Genomic DNA, 24914 nt, shown 5'->3' on the forward strand with positions numbered 1-24914 from the left:
GACCCAAACTAACGAAACCAAAATGTAGCTAGTTTGTAGTTAAGCTAACTACCAGCACCTTAAATTGATTCAAGATAAAGAATACATTAGAATTCAAATCTTGGAAGGCCCTACATACTATCTCAAATTCTTTGAGCTCGATATGAGGGTTTTCCCCTTCCACTCCAAGAATTAAGGTCACAGTTAGATCATGGCTAGCATTATGTGTGGAACAACTAAGCATTATAAGGGATTATCACATAAGAAAGGACACTTGCCATGGGTAGTTGTAGGTAATCTCTAAGGGTCGAATTTAGAAAATTTCATCACCTCATTCTCATCATGATTAATCCCATCTTCAACTATGTTAGGATGCTTGGGAAGGGTAGGTGTGGATCTAACTAACCCACGTCCTTGATTAATATTCCTAGTCCTATTCGATTTTTTATAAAAGCTTATATTTACAAGTAATTGTTAGATATGAATATTTATAAAGAAGGGCTTGTATAATAGGTGAGAATGAATGATGAATGTTATAATGGATTTCTTTTAATTCTCTTCCAACAGTTATCTCTATTGAACATTCTTTTTATTTTCATGGCAGACAAACTCAATAGATGGGATCAGTGCACAATGAGGCCATGATAAGCTATTGCTTTCCAGCAGGAAAAGAACTGCAAAGAAGAACGATTATTCACAATTAATTAAAAAGATAATATCACAAATATCTCAACAATATTGCAGATTAGGGTTTCTGAATCATTGACCAAGATGGTTTTGTCGAACTTGAAAGCAATCATGGGGAAAATACTGCTGCTAAATTTATATGGGGAATTGCTCATTTTATATCAGGACTCAACAGCTCATAAAGAGCTGTTGAGGCCTCAGACATCTTGCTCAGTAAATTAATTTTAATTTTTAATTAAATTTCCAATAAAACCTTGTTTAAATATGTACATGTATGTATTTATGAAAGGCCTAAGTCTAATAAAAAATAAAATGAAATAAAAACTAGGGACATGGACTTGTACCTCACTACCAAAAGTGAATTGGTTTCATGCATTTATTCAATAGTAAGTGTCATGGCAAGTAAGCTATTAACATATTTATGTCAGAAATTTTTTTTCCTCAAGATATTTTTGTTAGTTCCAATGGGTTGAGAATTCATTAGTGTCACCCTAGACCGAAAGGTCAATGACGACTCCATGGATTTCACATGTCGAGCCCAAGAGTTGAATAAATGAGTGATCCAAACTAATGAAACCAGAATATGTAGCTAGTAGTTAAGCTAACTACCTTAAATTGATTCAAGATTTTTTTTTTTTTTTTCAAAAAGAAGAAAAACATTACAATTCAAAATTTGAAAGGTCTACATACATCTCAAATTCTTTGAGCTGGATATAAGGCTTTCTCCCTTCCCCTCCAAGAATTAGGGTAGCAGCTAGATCATGGTCGGCCTTACATGGAACAACTAAGAATTATAAGGGATCATACTAAACTCAGGGAACGCTTTCCATGGGCAATAGTACGTAATTGTCACACACACAAATCTGCCAACAATTTTTTCTGTGAAGTGTGCAGCACTAAGGTTCTATCTTAGCCACCCTTAACCCAATGCAAACAGCAGAAGCAACAATGTCATCTTGTACAAAAATTGATCCAAAATCACAATAAATATTGAAAAGTTAACTTAATGAAGAATTACATTATTTTTATCCCCATTACACACTCTAGCTAATAGTAAAACCATAGATATATTTTCTTTAATTCATTCAAATTCTCAAATAATTGTGAACTCTTATCCAAGAGATCTTTTAGGCTTGCTCTCACCGGGTGCAAGTGAAGGGGTTTGGAGGCATGGTTAAGCTTTCTCCTTCTCCTTCCAACATTTGAACCACAAGTTTCATAGTAGGACGATCTACAGGATACCACTGAATGCACCAAAGTCCCACAATTGTCAATTTCCTTGCTATTTGAGTGTCTCCTTCTTCCTCAATTCGAATATGCAATTCTTCTCCTTGATCCAAATGATTATAAATCCATTCTGGGAAGTATGCTTGGCTACTGTTTTCGACTGTAACATCAATATTCTTCCTTCCTCCTACCATTTCAAGTAATAACATTCCAAAACTATATACATCTGACTTATAGGACACATTCCCAAAATTCCTAGATAGCATTTCTGGAGCAATATAGCCCATGGTTCCCCTTGCCGTAGTCATAGAAACTGCACTTTGTTCCTTAGAACACAATTTAGCTAGGCCAAAGTCAGATATTTTTGGATTAAAATTGTGATCAAGCAAAATATTATGGGGTTTGATATCAAAATGGAGGATTCTTTGATCACAACCTTGATGAAGATATTCAATTCCCTTTGCTACACCTAGAGCAATATTTTGAAGCTTTTCCCAACTGAGTGAATAGTTTTTAAAGGTTGTTGAAAATATGAACTTTTCTAGCGACTCATTCGGTAGGTACTCATAAATAAGAGCTCGCCTAAATCCATCAGCACAAAAGCCAACCAAGCGAACCACATTGACATGGTGGATTGTACCCATTGTTTCGACTTCATTGATAAACTCTTCTCCGTTTCCTTTGAAATTTTTAAGGATCTTGACTGCAACAAAAACTTCGTTAGAAAGTTCTCCTTTATACACAATCCCATAACCCCCTTCTCCTAATTTATCCTTAAATTGATTGGTAATTTTCTTAACATCAACATAAGAATATCTTGACGGCTTGAGGGCTATGTAATCTTCCAAGAATTTTTCAATCTTCATTTGATTTTCTCTTTCTAATTTGTTTGAGCTATACTTGTGATAGAGCGTAATGACTCCAAGCATAAGAAAAATTGAACCAAGCGTTACACCTGCATAAATGAAAAATAAAAATTGTACTTTCGTAGAAACTAAAAAGGGAAAAGGGCAAAGTTGAAAACTTTCATTTTCCTAGTCCTCATGACAAATTAGATGAAATATAGGAGTGAGTTGAGAATCACCTGTGACCATTGGTGTTTTTGATGCACCTGCAAAAGACATTGAATTATTAGTTTTTAATGTTTATAGAATTTAAGCAACAAAACAATTAAAATTCAGATTTATTATTATATATTATTATTGTTATTATTACCGTTATTGTTGTTGTGATTTGGCTTTAATTTTCTCCCTTCTAGATTTTAGGCATTGGATTGTTCTTTCCATGACCCGTCATTGAGATCCAATCATCATCGATTAAGGAATTTAAAAATGTATACATTTTATAGCATTTTTGTTTTCCCTTATTTCTTCCCCACAATTAAAATACTAAAAAAAAAAAAAATGAAAATGTTACCTCCCTTCTACTACTATTTTCTATTTCCACTACGTTTTCAAGATATAAAGAAAACATATGCTTATTTGGTTTTGGAAAAACAAAAAAATGTTGAGAAAAATCATTTTTATGTAAAGAAATTAAAATTAATTAAAAATCTATGCATTTTCAAATTACTTAATTTTTTGTAATAGATATTATATAAAATAAATAGATATAAAGTAATAAATAAAATTAATTTATTAACTTTAAATATAAATTTTAATTTTTTTATTTTTTATTTATTTATTTATTTTTTTTTTATGCCACTCAAATTTTCTAATAACCAAACACAACAATAAAAAAATTCCTTGCAAGTATCTTTTTTATGACATTTCTTTGGCCGGTATGATCTATAACAAACACATGGAAAACTGATTGTTTCAGTAAAAAGTTGCTTAAAAGGTGAACAAAAGCAGGATATTGACAAAATATAGTACCTTTGATACATTCTGTGTGAGGTTCCTCGCTACTACTCTTCTTCAGTCTGCATTTCTTGCCTTCTGTTTCACAGCTCTTGCACATAGGTTTCACCCAATTCATAGTAAAAAGATTTTCCGGCTCAAGCGTTTGATATGGGAGTGAGATGTGAATCTTGAGGCAAGAAGATAGGTTCAAGTAACGGATAAGATCCCAGGAAGTAACAGCATAAACTGGGTAAGCGGGGACACTAAGGCACGGGACTGGCTGAAACTCTGAGTCTGTTTTAGTTGATGAACAATTAAATAGACTGTAGTCTACTTGTTTTTCTTGTAGAAAATGGAAAGGAGATGACGATAAATTGAGGATTAAAAACTGTGTTAGACGGCAATCATCTTGATCATGAACAAGAATTTCCTGAGATTTGTAATCTATCTTTCTCACCAAAAGTTTTACTGAGTGTGAGAGGTGTAGCATGGTCTGATTCTTCTCTGAGCATGATAGCTTAAACCCAGGGTAGCCACAGTGGTCTGGCTGGTGGTCTTTAAGCCAGAATGGGAACCGAATGGATGGACCTTGGACAGCGCATCTTGATTCCTTGCACTCATCAACCTCTGCAAAGATGCTAACAAACAAGAAGGAAGACAGAGAGAGTGCCATTTTCAAGGAATTACACATCTTTTGGAGTTGGGAGTAGAGCTCCTTAACCTCCTGTGCAGAAGCCTTATGACTCGGGGTTCTCCCTCTCTTCAATCTCTTAATTGTGCAGAGAAAGAAAAATAAAATGAAAAAGGAAATTTCCACTCAGATACAGTGGAGGCATGGAATAACTTTTCTTTCCTCAACAAAGGGACTCTTTAGGTATCTTTGATTCACACAAAATCTGAGAGAAAATAGAAAAATAGAAAAAAAAAAAAAAATAAATAAAAAGGGAAAAGAAAGCCGAGTATCATAAAGAAAAAAAATGAAAAATAATAAATTTAAAATTAATAAATTATTTTTATATATTATTTAAATTTATTTCACTTATTTTAATTTTAAAATATTTTTTTTATAATTAATTTTAATAATATTTAATTTTCTTTAATATTTTTCATAATATCATCAAAGAGAAAATATTTTTTTAACATTTTTTCTTCCTTATATTCATTTTCTGAAAACCAAATATAACTTCGGTAATCACAAACCGACATAACTTTGGCATTCTCCAGATTTTTATAAGACTCTGAAACAAACATAGCTCACAGTAATTGGCCTTAGCGGCATTTTTTTCCCTTTGCCTAAACATAGCTTAACAACCATCATTGTTCCATTGCCTTTATGAATGCCCATTTCCATCTTAAAGTGTAATGTAATGAAAACGCGTACGCTTTGGTCCCCTTCCAAGCATAAGCCGTTGAAGAGCGCTATCAAATTCAATGAGAGCATTTTCCACAACATTTCACTTTTTGTTTGCATTATATAACAACCGTGTATGACTTTTCAACCATCATTAATGTTTCATTACTTTTATGGTGTGAACAGCTTGACTGACCGATCAAGTCATGATTTCTTCGGCAGCATGTGACCGTGTTTGATTCAGCCTTTAGTGATTGGACTGTGGGTTTCTTGGGAAGAACAATTAGAGGACCAGTCAATTCTTTTTGTGGACCAACAATTATGGGGCACTGAACAATTGATTGCTCCCAATTTGAAGTCCAATAAAAATGGGAAAAGAAATAGGAGAGAGAGGGCATCATCTCCAGGAATGTTGAGGAGTTTCTTGTTTTCAGGGTATGCAGCCCTTCTTCTACTTCTATTAGTCCCCATAACATGCCGAGCGAAGCTGAATGATAAGGCTTGTCATTCTTCTTGTGGGAATATTCATGATATGAGGGGCCCTTTTCGATTGAAAGATGATCCACTGAGCTGCGGAGACAGCAAGTATGAACTGGCTTGTGAGAATAATCGCACAATCTTACACTTAAATTCCAGAAAATACTATGTGGAAGAAATCAATTATAAGCTCCAGACAATACGGGTTGTTGATACTGCCCTACGGAAAGATGATTGCTCTTCTCTCCTACTTCATTCTTTGAATGATGAAAACTTTGGCGATGAATATCTATATATTCTGCGTGATAAGTACACGGCTATAAATTTCATTGATTGTGCAGCACCAATAAGTTCTCCTTTCTACGTGGACATGCCATTTTGCAGCAAAAACAGTTCTTCCAACTTTTCTTTGTCCTCAATACAAACATATTCATATGTTGTAGTTGGAGACATGAAGGTGTCGGATTTGAGGGACTCATGCAGCATAGTCAGGGTGGTTCGCATCTCATCTCGTGGCCCGAAGATCGACAAGAGTTCTCTGTCAAGCATCCAGGATGGGCTGCTGTATGGGACTGATCTTAAATGGGGTTGGTGGCGCTGGCTACCGCTCTGTGCTAAACTGGGTGAGATTTTAGTCTCTAAAAATTTTCTACATATCAAAAACGAAATTCCTTCATTTATCTAAAATTGAGTTTTTCAGAAGATATTATATAGAAGTGATTTGAGTTTCGACACTACTGTGGCTTTTGGCTCAATAGAATTTCTCGAACCTTCTTCTTATTGTACGTTTATCTTTACCAATATATATAGCTGAAAGCATGACATGCCTTTTTTCTTTTCCAACTTAATTTATGATTTACCTCGTCTATCATGTTGATGCAGATTTTAAGACGTATTTACGTTGGTTTGCGCCAGGTGAAAATTAATTCTTTACCATCTCCAAATACGTTCCATAACTCTTGTTATAGACTATCTCAATATAACCTTTAATTTTGTCTGTTTCTTCTGTTATTTTGAACAGGCTTTCTGGAAGATGGAAGCCTACTCATTGGTAAGACCCATTGTATTCTTCTCATTGAAGTTCTGAACAAAAGAAGCAACTTAGTATGATGTCATGAGTTCGGAAAATGTAGAATGCCTATGGACAAACACAAGCCTTTCAAAAGCATATTTTCTTTTTTGGTCAGCAGGAAATAAAAAGGAAAACAAAAACAAATCAAAACCCTAAGTTTAACTTAGCCAAATGGTACTATCGATGGAATTTCACTGCTGACTTTTTGTAATTTTGTTTTCCAGGCCTTATTGTTGCATTGAGGACTTTGTTTGGGACTCCATGTGTGTTAATATTTTTGGTCTACAAATGGAGGAGGAGAAACTTATCCATGTACCAAGCCATTGAGGAGTTCATTCAGACTCACAATAAGCTAATGCCAATTAGGTACTCTTACTCAAACATGAAGAAGATGACCAAAGGTTTCAGGGAAAAATTGGGCGAGGGTGGCTATGGTTCGGTATACAAAGGAAAGTTACGAAGTGGCCATTTGGTGGCTGTAAAATTGATGACCAATTCCAAATCTAATGGGCAAGATTTCATCAATGAAGTCGCTACAATTGGAAAGATTCATCATGTTAATGTGGTACAACTACTTGGATTTTGTGTAGAGGGATCAAAGCGGGCTCTTGTGTATGACTTCATGCCTAATGGGTCACTTGACAAGTACATATTTCCTGAAAAAGAAGGAAATATCTCCTTGAGCTTTGAGAAAATGTATCAGATTTCGCTAGGAGTGGCTCATGGGATTGAATACTTACATCGAGGCTGTGACATGCAAATACTACATTTTGATATTAAACCTCACAACATTCTGCTTGATAAGAATTTCACTCCAAAGGTTTCAGACTTTGGCTTAGCAAAATCGTATCCAGTCGATCATAGCATTGTGTCTCTAACTGCAGCAAGAGGGACAATGGGCTACATGGCGCCAGAGCTGTTCTACAAAAACATTGGAGGAGTCTCATACAAAGCTGATGTCTATAGTTTTGGAATGCTATTGATGGAAATGACAGGCAGAAGGAAGAACTTAAATGTGTTTGCGGAGCATTCTAGCCAAATTTACTTCCCTTCGTGGGCTTATGACCAGTTCAATGAAGGAAAGAACATAGAAATGGGAGATGCCACAGAAGAAGAACGGACACTTGCAAAAAAGATGGTTATAGTAGCCTTATGGTGCATACAGTTGAAGCCCAGCGATCGTCCTTCAATGCAAAAAGTTATAGAGATGCTTGAAGGAAATGTTGACCTACTGCAGATGCCTCCAAAGCCTTCTCTAACTCCTCAAGAGGTGCCAACTGAGGATCACAAAAACAACACAAACACAACAGAAATATCAATTACTATCAGTTAGTGTGCTCTGTATTGGGGAAAGAGGCATTGCGGGCTACTCAAGAAATTAGTATGCCGATGGAAGGCTTAAAGGGGGAAGAAAAGGAAGAGGTGGGAGCAAGTGTCATAGTGTTTGGAGAGGGAGAGAGTTGAAGGGAAAGTTAGGTTTCAAAAGAAAGGGTGTCAGAGAGAAGACAGACATAAAGTTCCTGTTTCGGGCATAAATGAGAAACAAATATGGGATTTTGTATTTGGGCAAGTCATGGCCCTTACTAGAGATTGGGCACTTTAAATGTGGCGCCTTTTTTTTTAATTCAATAGGCATCGATATTAATTAAGGGTTAATGCAAAAAGTGTCAATAATTTTGTTTCTTTTAGTTGTGCATAAAAAGCATTGTGACCAACAAGTCAAAAACCTTGATCTACAGGTTTGACTAATGTTTGATGCATGTCCAACACTTGGGTTGGCTGATATGCTATTTTATCTTCTAAACTGTCAATAAAATGCTCATTTCCTTTGCAGATTACTTTGTATTTGAAAGCAACAATTTTCATAGCTAGTTTTATTGTTGGAATGGCTCCATGCACTGATTCCATGTCCAAAAGATGTTGAATTGCATAACCCTAAAATGCTTTTCAGATTGAATTATCAAGCACTCCTCAATACTTTGGTTTTTTACAGGCCAATTCTTTGTATCGGTCAAGCTTATCTAGTTCTTCCAGGAAAATCGATGGTACAATCACTAACAACTATTATGTTTCATGATGTTGAAACTAGTATCAACGTCTCCTGTTCTAAGGAAAAAGAATGAAATTTGCAGCTGATACAACCTTTAATCAATGGGTGATCTCAACTCCATGATAGAATTGAAGGTTATAGCTAGAGGCACCACTACTATTCAAATACCCAGCTGCCACTATGGCAACTCAATGCGGGCAAGCACATTTTCACATGCCATCCACTGGTATGTTGCAGTAAATCATCCTACTCAGCTTGATCCATATAGTATTAAATGGGACTACTGAAAATGACAAGGCCTTATTGAAAAGATAATCGACAAAAAATATTAATTTTCTGAGCAAGATAAATGAGGCCTCATCAGGTCTTTATGAAATATTTATTAAACGGGAAAAAATGATCTGGAATGGATTAATGGCCAGTTAAGAAAATAACATGAGAGAGAAATGGCCATATATATATATATATATATATATATATGGAGAGAGAGAGAGAGAGTATCTACAGAAAATGGCGAAATTGACTTCATCAGCATTAGGCAAACTCTAGACGTAATGAATATAAAGTCTTTTTAAGTTAGGATGAAATAACAAAATTATATAATTTCTAAACATCATAATGCATTAACAATATCATTTTCGTTTACCTTATTAATTATACACAATGAATGTAAAATGCCCTTTGTTGTATCATATTTATTTGTTTCGTAGTGCTTATTTGTTATTATAGCTGTAAAATCTAGTTTTAATTTAATAACGAAAATTTTTACGAGATAATTTTTTGAGATGGATTTGCATTACGATGAAGACTATAGTTGTGTAAGTTTCAATGGTTAAATAATAAAAGAAGATGAGGATGCTACAAATATTTAAGAATATGTGTAGACCTTTCATTTTATTCCTTTAACACATGTCTTTTAAGTTCACTTCTAGTACTCCACAGTAGTTCCTTGGTAGCCCATTGCTACTCATATTACTTGCCATTTTTTAGTTACCTTGGAGATTTTGGTTGAGGGGTTTATCCGGCTTCCCATTGTGACTCTTAGCAGTCTTAATTTAGACTTAAACTTTTCCTTCTTTTTTAGGATAGCTTTCTGGTGCATTTTTAGGATAGCACACTTAGGCATATTTAGGTCACTTATACAATGTCCTGATCAATTTAGATTACTTAACTGTCCTAAACCACCTAGGCCCATTAAGACACATTAGGCCTACCTAGGTCACTTAGGCACACTTGACCCATTAAGTACCATCTTAGATCCATTTTGACACCCCTAAGCCCCTTAAGACTCATTAGGCCATTTAGGTCACTTAGGCACATTTGGTCCATTAGATATTTTAGTGTGACTTGTATGACTTGCATAGTTGCATGGTTTGTGTGGCTCAGTTTTTATTTATTTATTTATTTATTTTTATTTTTATTTTTATTATTATCAATCACTTATTTATTTTTTATTTGTTATCTTCCTTTTATATTATTTTTCTTTTTTTTTTAATTAACTTATTTATTTATTATTGTTTTATGGTTACGGAGATGGTAGAGTTTTTTTTTTTTTGGGGGGGGGGGGGAAGATTAGAGAAAGAAAGAGAAAAAAAAAAAAGGTGGGACTTCTTGTTTGATGATTCGCTCTCTGCCTTCTGGAGTTTTCCTTTGTCTTTGTTTCTACGTTTGCATATTTCCCTATTTCTCTGTCATTCCTCCCTTGCTGCACGACAGTTTGCATATCCCTACCTGGTATTCTTCTAGGACAATATGTTCTTTGGTGTGTTCTGGGTCTCATCTATGAGTGGTGTTGTTGATGTATTTCTTTTGGATTATTGAGCGGCTTGGTCGTCGGGTTATCTAAATGGTGAATTGGGGGTGTGAGAATGCGTATATGAGTGCATGATAAAAAGGTTCAAGGCATGCTACTGCGGATATTGCCCCTCTTTGTTTTGGGTTGGAAACAGTTGAAGGAATCAATGAATGTGGTCATACTTTGATTGAGATCCTCTCATCCCTGAAAAGCTTGTGTCTGAGGACTCCAAGAACTATATCTATGAGAACCTTCATCGAATGCAATCTGGAGAGTCCATACAAATCCATTTATTGGGCATACTGCTAGTGTGGAAGGTCTACAATGGAGCCTATGGAAGTTCGTGTGTTTGTCTCCTGTTTTGTGGATAGGAGTATTGCAAATTTAGGCATAATTATATGTTGGTCTGATAGCGAGTAGAAGAGAATCCGAACCGTGTCAATTTCCTTTGAAAGACTTGGAGAGTAAAGTTGTTGAATTTGATTGGTTCGGTCACACGATATGCACTGCTCCCACCCTTCGTCTTAGTTGGAAGTAGTTGATCCTTGTAACGCTTGACAATCTGCCGAGAAAATTACAGTATACAGGTTGGTCAGAGGGCAGTGCATCCAGATTCTATCGCAGGGCGTGTATCAATGGGTCCAAAGTTCTGGATGAGTTATCCTTTCTCAAAGTAGACTGTTGCCTTTATAAATGAAAAGATTCTAATTGCTACCAGAAGACTCTTCACAACCACAGTTCATTTGGATTTAGCGAAACATAGAAGCTGTTGGCTGTAGTTTCAGCCTGAAACAGAGAAAGGCTATAGAAAGAAAAAAAAATTGAAGAGTAACACCTGGGAACAAACCTGGGAACAGAGGAGTTAAGACAATTCACAAAAAACAGAGGACCTTTTTTTTTTTTCTTTCACTTTGTATTCTCAGTTCTGCTATTTTTTGTTGTAAAGTCACTACATTTCAAACCAGATGCAAAGAGATTTAACTTGAGTAAATCTCTCCACATGGAAGCATGACAACCACTCAAAACATAAAACAAAAAAGTTATTTTTACATATATAACCTAACACAACATCACATTATGTTACATTCTCCCTCCTAATGTGATGTTCCTCTACACCCAAAAGCTTTCGGAAGTGAACAAGTTTCTCCAAAGGCAATGCTTTAGTGAAGATATCAACAACCTGCTCCTCTGATTTACAGTACATCAATTGAACCTCCCCATATGAAATAGCTTCTTTAATAAAATGATACTTCACTGCAATATGCCTAGTCCCTAGTCCTACTATGAAAAACATAGTTTTTTGCAATGGCTATAGCAGATTTGTTATCACAAAGTAGATATGTTGCTTCTCCTTGATGTCTTCTAAAATTCTTCTCAACCATATGGCTTGAGAAGTTGCCAATGAAGCTGAAATATACTCTGCTTCAGTAGAGGATTGAACCACCGAACCTTGCTTTTTTGAGACCTAAGATATAACACCTGAACCAAGGGAGAATGCAGAGCCTGATATGCTTTTCATGTCATCAATACAACCACCCCAATCACTATCACAATGGCCAATTAGTTTCACTTCAATATTTCTGAAATATTTTATTCCAAGTTCAACCGTGCCTTGCAAATATCTCAAGACTCTTTTTGCTGCTCCAAGATGTAAATGACTAGGATAGTGCATGAATTTTGAAAGCAAGCTTGTTGCAAACATGATGTCAGGTCTAGTTGTAGTGAGATACAACAAATTTCCAACAAGACTTCTAAAGTGAGTTTCATCAACCATCTTCCTTCCATCTTCGTTCCTCAACTTTTCATTCACAACTAAAGGAGTAGATACAGGATTACAATCAGCCATGCCAAACTTTTTGAGGATATGTTCAACATACCTCTTTTGGCAAACAAACACACCATCTTCTTCTTGATAGACTTCAATTCCCAAAAAATGATGCAACAATCCCATATCACTCATTTCATATTTTTTCATCATTTCATTTCTAAATTTTTCAACCATCTTCTCATCATTTCCAGTAAAAATCAAATCATCAACATAAAGAGCAACAATAAGGATTTGAGAATTATCTTTGCCCTTCACATAGAGGGTAGGCTCACTTTTGCTTCTAATGAAACCATTTTCAATGAAGTAGTTGTCAATTTGAGTGTACCAGGCACGAGGAGCTTGTTTCAAACCATATAAGGCTTTCTTTAACTTGTAAACTTTGTTTTCTTTCCCATCAACAACAAAGCCTTGAGGTTGTTCAACATAGATCTCTTCTTCCAACTTTCCATTCAAAAATACAGATTTTATGTCAAGTTGGTACAACAACCAACCTTTTTGAGCAGCCACTGCAATAATAGTTCTAATAGTATCAAGGCGAGCAACTGGAGCAAAGGTCTCATGGAAATCAACACCCAGTTGTTGTGAATAGCCTTTTGCAACCAACCTAGCTTTAAGCCTTTGAACTCTACCATCAGAATGGTATTTCACCTTATAAATCCATTTCACCCCAATGATTTCTTTGTCTTTTGGCTTTTCATCCAGCTGCCATGTTTCATTTTTCTCAATGACATCAATTTCTTTTTCCATTGCTTTCCTCCAATCTTCATCTTTTATTGCCTCTTCGAAACTTTGAGGTTCAACAATGCACAAATTGCATCTCTCATAAACATCACTCAAACTTCTCATTTTTCTTGGAGTTGAGGATGGTGATGATGAGCTTGAAGTTGGAGACTCAGTTGAGAGAGATAATGGAATTGATCTTGGGGAGTCTTGAGGTAATGAAGTTGAAGTGCTGCCATTTCCAATTTCAGCAAGTGTTTTTGTTTGAAGTTCATCAATAAGAATTGTTTTCTTCTAAATTTTACCTTCTTCCTAATTCCAAGCAGCTTTTTCATAAAAAATAACATCTCTACTTATGATCAGCTTGTTGGTTTTCGATATATACAACCTATAACCCTTTGACTGTGAACTATAACCCATGAAGATGCACTTTTCACTTGTTTCATCCAACTTACTCCTTCTTTCCTTTGGTACTTGTGAATAACATAAGCACCCAAACACTTTGAAATGTCTAACAGATGACTTTCTTCCACTCCATGCTTCAATCGGATTTTTGTTCAATAATGCTTTTGTTGGGCATCTGTTCAAAAGATACACAACAGTGTTAACTACTTCAGCCCAAAAAAAATTTGGCAAGCCCTTCTCATATAACATAGCTTTAGCCATTTCCATAACTGTTTGATTCTTCCTTTCAACTACTCCATTTTGTTGAGGAGTATATGCAACAATAAGCTGTCTCTCAACCCCTTCATCTTCACAAAAATTACCAAATTGGCTTGAAGTATATTCCATTCCTCTGTCACTTCTTAAGGTCTTTATATAGCAACCACTTTGCTTTTCAACAAAACACTTAAATTTTTTGAAGATAGAGAACTCTTCTGATTTTTGCTTCATGAAGAACACCCAAGTCATTCTTGTAAAATCATCAATAAACAATACAAAGTACTTGTTTTTGCCTCGAGAAAGTGTAGACATAGGCCCACATATATCAGTGTGAATTAACTCCAATACCTTCTTTGCTCTCCAAGTGACTCCCTTTGGAAATGATTGTCTATGATGCTTCCCAAGAGCACAATCATCACATACTTCATTCTTTTCTTCAATGGTGTTTGGCAATCCTTGTACCATCTTCCTTTGACAAAGCATCTTCAAGCTATTGAAGTTCAAGTGCCCAAATCTTCTATGCCACAACCAAGCTTCTTCAACATCTTCCATTCTCAAAGCCACATTTTAAGCATATTTGAAGACAATTGGAAAGCTTCTATTTTTCTCCATCTTTATCTTCTTCACTAAATTTCTTCTATGCTCCTTATCATAAATGGTGCACTCATTATCTTCAAAGTGAAGTTTATACCCATGCTCTACTAGCTGTCCCACACTCAACAAATTTTGCTCTAAGGTTGGTACAAGAAGAACATCTCTGATGTACTTGGTTCCCACTTTAGTTTGGATGCCAATTGTGTCTTTTCCTTTAACATTCACTAAATCACCATTACCCATTTTGACTTGTGAGTTGATGGTTGTATCCATGTCAAGGAAAATATTTTTGTTACCAATCATGTGGTTTGTGCAGCCATTATCAAGGAACCACACATTATTCTTTTGCTCAGCAGCACTTTGACAAGCATAAAACATGTTTTCATCAACCTCCTTCTCCTCAGCACAACTTGCTTGTTGATTGTTCTTAAATTTGCAATCTTTTTTAACATGCCCAAATTTTTTACAATTGAAGCATTGAGGCTTCCCTTTGAACCAACAATCTTTTTCAACATGACTACTTCTTTTACAAATATTACACTTTGAGAATGATGGGCATTCTTCGTTAGTGAACTTTCTTCCATAGTTGAATCTTCATCTACCTCTTCCATCTCTTCGTCTTGCTCTTCCTCCTCCAGTTCTGCCACTTCTAGATGAATCACTTCTATTTTCATTGCTTATAGGTTTCCTTTCAACATTTCTGGAGTAAAGGCTTATTTTTTATTGGAATGCACTTTCTACTGATTTTTCAGAATGCCTCAACAATCTCTATTCATAAGTTTTTAAAAACCCAAATAGCTCTTGTACACTGAGCAGTGAGAGATCTTTTGTGTCTTCAATCACAGCCACAATTGGGTCAAATTTGTTAGGTAGACTGATCAAAAGTTTCTCAACAATTCTTTTATCACTAATTTCTTCACCATATGACTTCATTTGATTTACTAACTCCATAAATTTGGAAGAAAACTCATTTAGAGTTTCATTCTCCTTCATTTTCATATTTTCTAGCTGTCTTCTTAAAGCTTGAAGCTTTACTGACCGGGTTCTTTTATCTCCTTGGAACTCCTATTGAAGGATGTCCCATGCTTCTTTAGCTTTTGAAGCTCTCATAATTCTTGGAAAGATACTGTTACCAACACCTTGTTGAATAAATAAGAGAGCTTTTGCATCCATTTTTTTCAATTCTTTCAACTGATCTTTTTCAACCAGAGTTAATGTAATCACATTGTCAGGTTCATCAAAACCATTTTCAACCAAATCCCAAACATCTTGAGACATAAATAATGTTTTCATTTTTACACACCAAAAGTCATAATTTTCTCCTTCAAATAATGGAATAGAAGAAGGTTGAGAACTCATACTTGTAACACTTGTGCTGGCCATTGATCTACCCTTCAAGTCCTTGGTTCGTCTGCTTCAAGATTGAGGGTTGCACAGCAACATCACCAATTTAGCTGCATTGTAGGTTTGGATTTGGGTCTTCGGATTAAAAGAAACCCTAGTATCCGTCCTTTCCAAAACACAGGAAATTTCTTCAAATTCCATACACAAGAGGCATCTTTAAGAGATAAAAGGGCTTGAAAAGAAGAAGTGGATTAGATTAGATTGGAAACAGCAAGGTGGATTGAAGATTAGATTGAGAGGTAGATTTGTGAAATGGGTTGCTCTGATACCAATTCTGTTGGCTGTAGTTTCAGCCTGAAACAGAGAAAGGCTATAGAAAGAAAAAATTGAACTTGGGAACAAACCTCGGAACAGAGGAGTTAAGACAGTCCACCAAAAACAGAGGACCCTTTTTTTTTCTTACACTTTGTATTCTTGGTTCTGCTATTTTTTGTTGTACAGTCACTACATTTCAAACCAGATGCAAAGAGATTTAACTTGAGTAAATCTCTCCACATGGAAGCATGACAACCACTCAAAACATAAAACAAGAAAGTTATTTTTACATATATAACCTAACACAGCATCACATTATGTTACAGAAGCAATGACTCGGACCAGTTGAGGTTGTGGAGACAGCAAGTGGAGATTTGCTGGGTTTGATGATTCTCATGTATCTGAAAGAATTTCGCAAATATGAAGATGCTTTTTTTGAAGTGCATGTGGATAGAATAATGATTTGAGTCAGTATTATAAAATGTAGGGATCCAAAGAAGATTAGACACAGGATCTTCAAAGCCGTTTTTGCCTCGTAAAAATTGAGGATGAAAAAGTGGAAGAGATCTGAGACGACATACCAGTGGGGATTTTCTGGCTGGAAGAAAGTGCTTCCAGGATGTTTCTCTTGCTTGGGGTGTGGCCATCTTCGGGGAGACTCTGTTCCCACATGCTAAGGAAAATTTAAGTTTTGTGCCATGGTAGAATCAGCTATCTGGATATGACAAAGGGGACTTTCTATGAAATCAAAGATGGGTGTCGCATATGATCTGAAGCTTGCAGATTTAGAGAAATCAACTTTTTAGGTGGAAGAAGAATTGCAGGGGGTAACTGGCTATCTGTAAGTCAAGGCGTTGCAGAGGATACCTTTGATATGATTTCTGGTTCTGTTACTGTTAGCGTTCCCCTGACATCATTTGTAGAAATGGACAGGAGCAAGATCAGTTGTGTTTCTGTTCAAAGATCTTTAGGAGTAATATCGTAGCCTCCAACTGTTGGTTATTCTTTTGTTTATTGGTTCCAGTGTCGTAACTTCTTGGCGTCACATTCTAAGGAAGCAGTTTTTTCTAAAGCCAGGCCTTCTAAAAGGCAGAGCACATTTGGCTTATCAACTTGGATCTTTCCCAAATAAAAGCTTTCAATTGTTCTAATTGGAGCTCCTTGGCTACAAATTTTCTTATTGGCCAGAAAACAGAAGGTATATGTTGAAGCGCTTGATTAGACCCTTATCAGGTCGACTTTAAGCTTTTACCAGCACTTCGTGGATGTTATTTTTTAACTTGATTCCACCTATATGCATTCCTGGTCACCCTACTGAGGGATCTCATATCCTATGGACTATCCTTTTCTTGGTGCAAGTGGACAGAATAGCAATGGCAGGAAGTGTTCCAGGAAGATTCAGCAAGATTGGAGCATCCGTCAAGTCCTAATTTCACTCCACGATATGATCAAACTTGGAGATTATGTAAGGATAAATGTTGTAATTAATCAACCAGAAAATAAGTTAAATATGGAGTGAAGAGAGGATACAAGAGTTAATGTTAGATTAAAAAAAAAAAAAACCAACAATAATGTACTATGGGTTTTAGAAATGTTGTGAGAATCTATAGATAAGAATCTTAGCATCTTTGCAGGAGAAATCTCTATGATTTTCTTAGTATCTGTAGGTGTTTGGCTCAGGAGAAAGCTGAGGGAGTGTAAAGGTTTTGATCATAAAGAAAACATAGTTCATAGGTTTTGATTGACACAATCCATGAGTCATGTCTAGAGTTTGATTTTGCAAAAATATCTAGAAATATTAGAAATATAGAATGAAAATTTGGAAAAAATATTAGTAAAATGAAAATTAATCAAAATTTATATAAATATTAAAAAATAACAAAACAAATAATAATATACATATTAAATTTGTTTTATTATAAAAAAAATGTGCAAAAATATAATTAGTAACATTTAGCAATTCCATCCTATTGATTTAAGTTTCTTGCTTCATGGTTTCTCCATTTCTGTGGTCCAAGTATATTAAACAAACTCATCGATATCGCACTCCAACGTAGCTTCTCATCCATTTGTTTAAATGTGTTGTCGTTTCATTTCTTAATCCAACGACAATTTTACCATTTTTTCTGTTTTTCAGAAACCATTGAAAAAGTTGGTAAACCCCAGTCATCAATCAACCAGTCAAGTAAGTCATTTGCATATATAACTGCTACTACTGCCCATGCCATACGGGAATGAAAACCAGAAAGACTTGGCATATGAAGTGTGTCTCACATTAATTATAAAGGGTAAAAGTCTTAGAACCCAATATCAAGTTGAACCCAGCCGACACGGTTCATGGACAAAAAGTCAAGTCATCTCCATGATTTTCTTGAGGCTTCAATCTTGAACTGTGAAATTAACCAGCACCTTCACTGGGCCAGTACCACCAATGATATGATGGGCCATACCAGTGATTTCGGTATTGCAAAGATCACTTCTGTTGTTTCCAGCACTACAATTGCTACTAGTGTTGGCAAAGACCAAAATAGCTCGAATGCAATGAAAGGATCCATGGGCTACATTGCTCCAGGTACCAATTTCAACTAGAGGTGATATTATTAGAAATGTCTGAGTTCCCCAATTTTAACTAAATTTTTACATATGTTTTGTCATAATTAATATGCAGAATATGGTGTGAGTGGCAAGGTGTCCACTGAGGGAGATGTGTATAGTTATGTAATCCTTTTATTGGAGATGTTTACTGGAAGAAGACCAACTGATAACAAGTTCCAAGATGGTCATACTCTACATAACTTAGTGAAAACGTCTTTGCCTGAGCGCGAGTCATGGAGGTCATAGATCAGCCTTTGCTTTTAGAGGCAGAGGCAGATGAAAGAGGTAAAATGAGGGAATGCGTCATTGCAGCATTGCAGCATTGCGAATTGGCATCACATGTTCCATGGAATCACCAAAGGACCGAATGGAGATAGGTGGCACAGCCAATAAATTATGCTCGATCAAGAACCTCTTCTTAAGGGAGGCAGACCATGGAGGGGAAAAGGAGGAGGCGGATATTGAGGAAGAAGGCACACCAAACATCTAGCTATGCCTGAAGGGAGATTACCAAAAGCAGCTGATGGGCAAAATGTGTATCATTGTCACATTTTTGTTTTTTTTTTTGTTTTCTTCGTTTTTTATTCTTCTGTGGTCTATTGTCCTAAAGTTTACTTTGCTTGCAAAACCAAAACCAAGTGCTATATATCTACTATTATTATTTCGCAAGTTGCTTGCAAGATTTAAAAGTCACTATAGTGTCATCATTGCCACCGATGGCGGGTGCTAATTATATTTAGTCTCCAAAAGCCAATGAGAATATTTTATTTTAAGTGGTCATTTTAGTTTTCTTTCCAAAATTCTATGAAACAATCCTCACTTCATAACTCGTACATAGTACTAATTTTGAGGAGAGTCTCTTCCCCATTTTTATGATGACAATGATATTGATGTGATGCTAGGAAAAGTTTTTACTTGAATGAGTCTAGGGTAGAAAATTGTAGAAGGTATAGGTCACATATACCATTAGAGTATGCACTTATGTGAGAATTGTCATAAGGCTATAACTATGAGATTGCGTTATTCCATATTAGCTTTCATGATTATCCGGAACCAAGTCCTATATCCATGTTATATATTTGACAATTGAAGTTTGATTTAAGGACTTGGTTTAAGATATGATTCTTTATATATAGATTCTCAAATGAAAACTAAGAGCACCAAGTGTAGATTCAAGTTTGTATGAATGTGCTCGAGAACACATTGCTATTTTCCTAAGAATGTGCTCATAGAGAAGACATTGCTTTGAGCCATTACATTACTTAGAGCGATTATTGCTTGCTGGTACTCATGTAGGGAGGCGATAGAAACTTTAGGATGATGTATCTATACTATTTGAACCATGTAAGCTAAGATACGGTTAATCAGACAAGGTCCAAGTTCAACTAGACAACGTTGGCATCTAAGACTTCTACATCAATATGATAGGGACTCTCCAAGTCATACAAGTTGTCCGCTATACATACAAGACATGGGAAATGGAATTTACACAAATAAGAATTTGTGGACCATGGAGACGGGACTTGGAAAATGGACTCTAGAGACTATTCATCCAAGTAAGCAACTTGAAAAACTTGCATTTTGGTCCACATTTCTATTTCTATTCAAACACTGCTTTAGTCTCCTCATTTTCCATATCCCCAGAGCTAAATGTCACGGACTTAGTCACGACATAAAGCTGTTCTACTACTGTTATTGTTTTCATCACCAACTATGTTGATTTTGATCTTATCATAGCTCAAGTAGGGGTCAAAAAAGAAACACTGAAAACCCCGAATGATAGCCTTTGGATCTTGAATGTGAGAAAAGCAAACATCTTTTACAAGTTGCAATGCATGCTTATAAAGAACTCCTCTCATTTGAAGGCTTTGCAAGGTTTCCTTTGGAATAAAAGGACTTGATATAGTAAGGTTTTGATCCTTTTCTTTTTTTGGTATCATGATATTTGCCGAAGTTTATGAGTGAACTTTTCAGTATGGATTTTTGTTAACAATTTGGTACAATTGGTATATATGTACTTAAAGATTTTTGTATTGATGAATTAATTGTTACTGTTATTTGTTAGAATGCATATATGAAAAATATTATTCCACTCTAATATTATAGAGAATATTACAGATGATAGAAATCAAATATAACTATTAAGTTTCAAAACATTTCACCTTTTCCCTCTCCTTATGTCTACACCCTGAACTACGAACCTCGTCATTCTATCAAGTGTCTCTCATTCTTCTTCACATATTTATCTAGCTACAATGTATAATCTTCACAAACCCATTCCCTTCCTATGTCTTTTCCCCCTCATGACCTAGAATATTTATAGAGATACTTGTAATAAATTTTTGATTTTGTAAGGAGATGTAATATTTCAATGACATATCAATATGGAAAATATTATCTACAATATTATTCTTTATAAAAATATATAAGCACACACTAGTTAGGAATTTAAGACAGTTTTGTAAGAAGGTATATGCCTAAATCCAATGTAACATAATGGCAAGAAACATAGAAAGTTTGAAATTGCACTAATTATTATTTCACATACCATGAGCAGAACTAAATTGCAGAAGACATTAAAATTTAAGATTACAACTTGAATAGTCTCGGCAAAAGGTTTCACCCTTTCACTTGGTATCTATTCTTTATTTATTATATCGGTTCAAGCACCCGATTATTCCATCAATACTCATTGAGTGTGCTCATGGTCCACCCATGAGGACAGGATCACTTATTGATTTCTTTCTTAATAAATCTGCAAAGGCTGGCCCTAGAGACATGTGATACCACCATTGTCTTACTCCATGAGCCTCCAAAATACTGCATGAGGATGAGCTCTCGCTAATGGTTAGATATGCTTTAGGAAGTAGCTGTGTGGATGGTTGTGGATCCATCCCAACTGCAGCTTTTAATACACCCAATGTTGGCTGCAGTACAGCAACCCTCCCTATCATCCCAGCTCCAAACTGCTTCTCCACTTTGTTCCTATTTCTAAAATGCCCTATATACTCTGAGCAAATAGGATCGTGTCGGTTCACAAACAGGTTGGGGATCCAAGAAGACAATGCATTAAATTGGTCATATTGTCCCTGCCTCACATGACCACCTCCAACAAATAAGGTCCCAAAATTACACGAAGTCTCTGTCAAGCGCATTGCATCGTGCAAATATTGATTGCCGATAATCTTCAAGAGGACATTCCCCAAGAGAGGTGGATTGAAAAGGAAAGCCTCCATACATTTACCCTCCTGGGCCATGGATTTTCCAACCATCATCGCAATGGATGACCCGAGGGAATGTCCTGCTAACCAAATATTTGCAGACCCGGCTTCTTGAACAACTTGTTGGACAGCTTCCAGTGCGGGTTTAAAGCGGTGTCTGTCCATGTGAAGTACATCAGTCAAGACCTTGATATTCAACTTGAGATCGCGTTTTGCGGTGCTCAGTTTGAGGATTGTGCCACGAAAGGCGATAACATACTTTGGGGCACATTTTGGCAAATGGTTAAGGTGTGTGTGCTTGATTTCATAAACGGCACCGTAGATGGATGAATCTTTATCATCTACGAGCGCACGTTTTAACTGAAAATGAAAGAAGTTCCACCAACGGGAAGACTGAACTTGGGGATCTCGGGATTCCTGGCGATCATATTCTAAATTGTATGCTCCCTCAACCAGGCTCGCAACAACTGCCCGACGGTGATGATTATTTGTCCTGCAATATTGAGGAATGGTAAATGAATCCTCATATCTAATCTACCCTTCCACAAATACAGCAATTAACTTATAGGAGTTTTAGGTCACATTTAAAAACTTGTAATATTACCATACTTTAGATTGGTCTCTGTGTGTAACCAAGGACAAAGACCGAGCCTCGCCGATTCAGTCATCCAATTTTCTTTAAGCGTTTAGGTAAAGGGTCTCATGGTTCGATCCCATTGCTTATTCTTATGTATATATTGAAAAATGGAAAAACTTATGTATTATGTGAAATGAGTATGCATGTAGGAAAATGGTTGTACCAGTCAACTTCAGTGAGCTGTTTGGGTCCTGTGAGGTCGAAATTTCCCCTTTCAATAGCCATTTGTCTGTGTGTGCTTCCCTTTCAAGTTTCGAGATAAATACTGCTGGGCACATAGGAGGCGAAAAAAATCCAGAAAATGAGTGGCATACCAAGATGAAATCATAGAGAAAAAAAATCCCGAAAATGAAGGTTAATCATCAGAAACAAACTTAAAGGCACGATGGAACCTCCATGGGAATAACATCAAAACTTTTGAATCAACACTTAGTCATTCTTGGGAACCCACGTCAATATTGGAAATCCAAAAATTATCTTTCTATGTATCATAACATTAGCAATGAATCTTTATACACATACACATCAATATATAGTATCAAAATATTAGCAAAAAGTTCATATTTAGACGTTCTCACTCACAAAAATCTGCAAACGTACATCACAACATCATAATGATAACAGTTCATAGTATACACCAACTGTATCAAAATGTTGGCGAAAATCCATACTTAAAGGAGCACCCACAAGCTTCTGCAAATATCATAGTAAGAAAAAAAGAAGAGGATCAAAACCTTACTCGTACCAAATAGTTCGAATCCAAAGGAAGCCTTGCAAAGCCTTCGAATGAGGGGAGTTATTTATAAGCATGCAATGCAATGCATGCAAGTTGCTTACAAGATTTAAAAGCCACGAGGGGAATCTACCTAAAGCTGGTCAGTTGGATGGAAATAACGGTGAGAGATCAACTGATATGGGAGAGCCATTGAAATGGTGTCCTTTTAATTCTCTCTGTCATGTGGAATAAAGCCAGCAAGACTAGCTTTACAAAACGATAACATGTCCATGGAAGAAAATAATGGTCCAAAAATGCTGAAAATGATCTTTGGTTAATGAGACAAGATCAGGTCGACGATTTAGGAAGATGGCAAGGAATCCAAGATTAAGCTTGCTCTATTTTACAAAATCTCTCCACTTATAACACACCCAAATGCAAATTGGCTTCCTTTTTTTCTTTCTATTAGAATGAATTCTTAAAACAAATCCATGAGTGTTTATCCTTGTAAGAAGAAGAAAACCTCTTAAAAGTCATTAAAGGAACACCATGACGTGATTGATCAATGTAAAAGATACTTTAAAATGCATGCTTATCTTTATAATCTACAGAATATCAGAAAGTATTCCTTCTCATTCAACTTAACGGTATACAAATATCATAAATCTTTGATAAGAAAAACGAGGAGACATGACACATGAGTGCTTTAAAAAGAGAAGTATTTCAAAAATGACACTCAAAATTAATTCTCTGAAAATACTCTTAGGCCCCATAAGGATCATGAAAAGTATAGTAGAAGGAAAAGTGAAAGGGAAGAATGTTAAGGAGGAAAAAAATATATTAAATTACATTTTTAAATAAATTGGGTAATATTTTATTTTGCTTGATATTTTTATGATAAACCAAATAGAGAATTTGGGTTCTTTAAGCTATGTTTGGTTCTCGAAATTTTTTTGCATACCACAGACAATGGTAGAACGCCAAAGGTAGATGAACAAGATGAGGATGGTGTGGATCACAAATGACCAAACGTCCTTTATACTTGTCTAGATTAAATCTCACAAGCTTTATATGCTTTAATGAGTTGTTGGATGAAATTAAGATCAGCTAGACCTCCGATTTATATGAAAAGTGCTTCAGCATTTATCATTAATAGATCTTCATCTAATCTTTCTGGTTTCCCAAAATCTAGATGGAGACCTTAAATAAATCCTAGCTTTGTGTGGACTGGGTTTTTTTATGGGTCCATATATTGAGTGTTACTTGTTGTCTATATATTCTATTTGACTTTTGAGCGTGTAGAATATTCAGGCAAGGGAAAAACGTGCTAAGACCCACTGATTAATAAGTCTATAACAGAAACTTCTAAAAAAAGACACTCAAAATTCTCCAACCTAACCTCCTATAGAAATGCTCTTAGGCTTTGTGAGGATCATGAAAATAGGGGGAAAGAAAAAAGAGAAAAACGATGAGGAATCAAGGAAAAAAAAAAAAAGCTAAAACTCAATAAATTTTTCTTACAATTTTTTCATATTTGTTTTTGTTTTTTGTTTTTTACCCCTTTACATAAATAATGAAGAATATGGTTTTGGTTAGGTTTTATTTTCCTTGGTATTCTTCTTGATAAACCAAATATAATTTTGGTTATGCTAGAGTGTTTGAACCGTGCAAGCTGGGATGGAGTGTAGATTGGGTTCAACAAGACAATGCTTGGAAATTATACAAATGACTAGTCTAGAGAATTGATGGGTGCTTAAGGCATTTTCTAAATTGGTCCCCACCCTTATTTGTTTCTCCCTTGGT

General features: G+C 35.6%; 4 protein-coding genes across 6 annotated transcripts; 2 read left to right on the forward strand and 2 right to left on the reverse strand.

Moving 5' to 3' along the window:
* Window positions 1-1714: 1714 nt before the first annotated feature.
* Window positions 1715-4583, reverse strand: LOC117933550 (rust resistance kinase Lr10-like). Its single transcript, XM_034854967.1, has 3 exons — window positions 3768-4583; window positions 2978-3004; window positions 1715-2848 (listed from the first exon to the last, which is right to left on the reverse strand). Exons 1-3 carry the CDS (start codon window positions 4423-4425, stop codon window positions 1806-1808), a joined length of 1728 nt encoding a protein of 575 aa, XP_034710858.1. The 5' UTR covers window positions 4426-4583; the 3' UTR covers window positions 1715-1805.
* An 864-nt stretch (window positions 4584-5447) lies between these two features.
* LOC117933548 (rust resistance kinase Lr10-like) lies at window positions 5448-8472 on the forward strand. 2 transcript variants are annotated; one of them, XM_034854963.1, is made up of 4 exons: window positions 5448-6185; window positions 6445-6477; window positions 6584-6613; window positions 6859-8472. In XM_034854963.1, exons 1-4 carry the CDS (start codon window positions 5495-5497, stop codon window positions 7965-7967), a joined length of 1863 nt encoding a protein of 620 aa, XP_034710854.1. In that variant the 5' UTR covers window positions 5448-5494; the 3' UTR covers window positions 7968-8472. The 2 variants fall into 2 exon arrangements, with proteins under 2 accessions (XP_034710854.1, XP_034710855.1); XM_034854964.1 differs by lacking the exon at window positions 6445-6477.
* Window positions 8473-18382: 9910 nt separating this feature from the next.
* On the forward strand, window positions 18383-19028 carry LOC117933434 (putative receptor-like protein kinase At3g47110). The gene is made up of 3 exons (XM_034854788.1): window positions 18383-18515; window positions 18612-18777; window positions 18851-19028. The coding sequence occupies exons 1-3, from the start codon at window positions 18383-18385 to the stop codon at window positions 19026-19028; spliced, it is 477 nt and encodes a 158-aa protein (XP_034710679.1).
* Window positions 19029-21047: 2019 nt separating this feature from the next.
* LOC117933980 (GDSL esterase/lipase At4g10955-like) lies at window positions 21048-23311 on the reverse strand. 2 transcript variants are annotated; one of them, XM_034855569.1, is made up of 3 exons: window positions 23142-23311; window positions 22560-22661; window positions 21048-22252 (listed from the first exon to the last, which is right to left on the reverse strand). In XM_034855569.1, exons 2-3 carry the CDS (start codon window positions 22619-22621, stop codon window positions 21241-21243), a joined length of 1074 nt encoding a protein of 357 aa, XP_034711460.1. In that variant the 5' UTR covers window positions 22622-22661; window positions 23142-23311; the 3' UTR covers window positions 21048-21240. The 2 variants fall into 2 exon arrangements, with proteins under 2 accessions (XP_034711460.1, XP_034711459.1); XM_034855568.1 differs by having other exon boundaries at window positions 23136-23311.
* Between the last annotated feature and the right edge of the window lie 1603 nt (window positions 23312-24914).

Source organism: Vitis riparia, chromosome 16, assembly GCF_004353265.1.
Source record: "Vitis riparia cultivar Riparia Gloire de Montpellier isolate 1030 chromosome 16, EGFV_Vit.rip_1.0, whole genome shotgun sequence".
Taxonomy (NCBI): domain Eukaryota; kingdom Viridiplantae; phylum Streptophyta; class Magnoliopsida; order Vitales; family Vitaceae; genus Vitis; species Vitis riparia.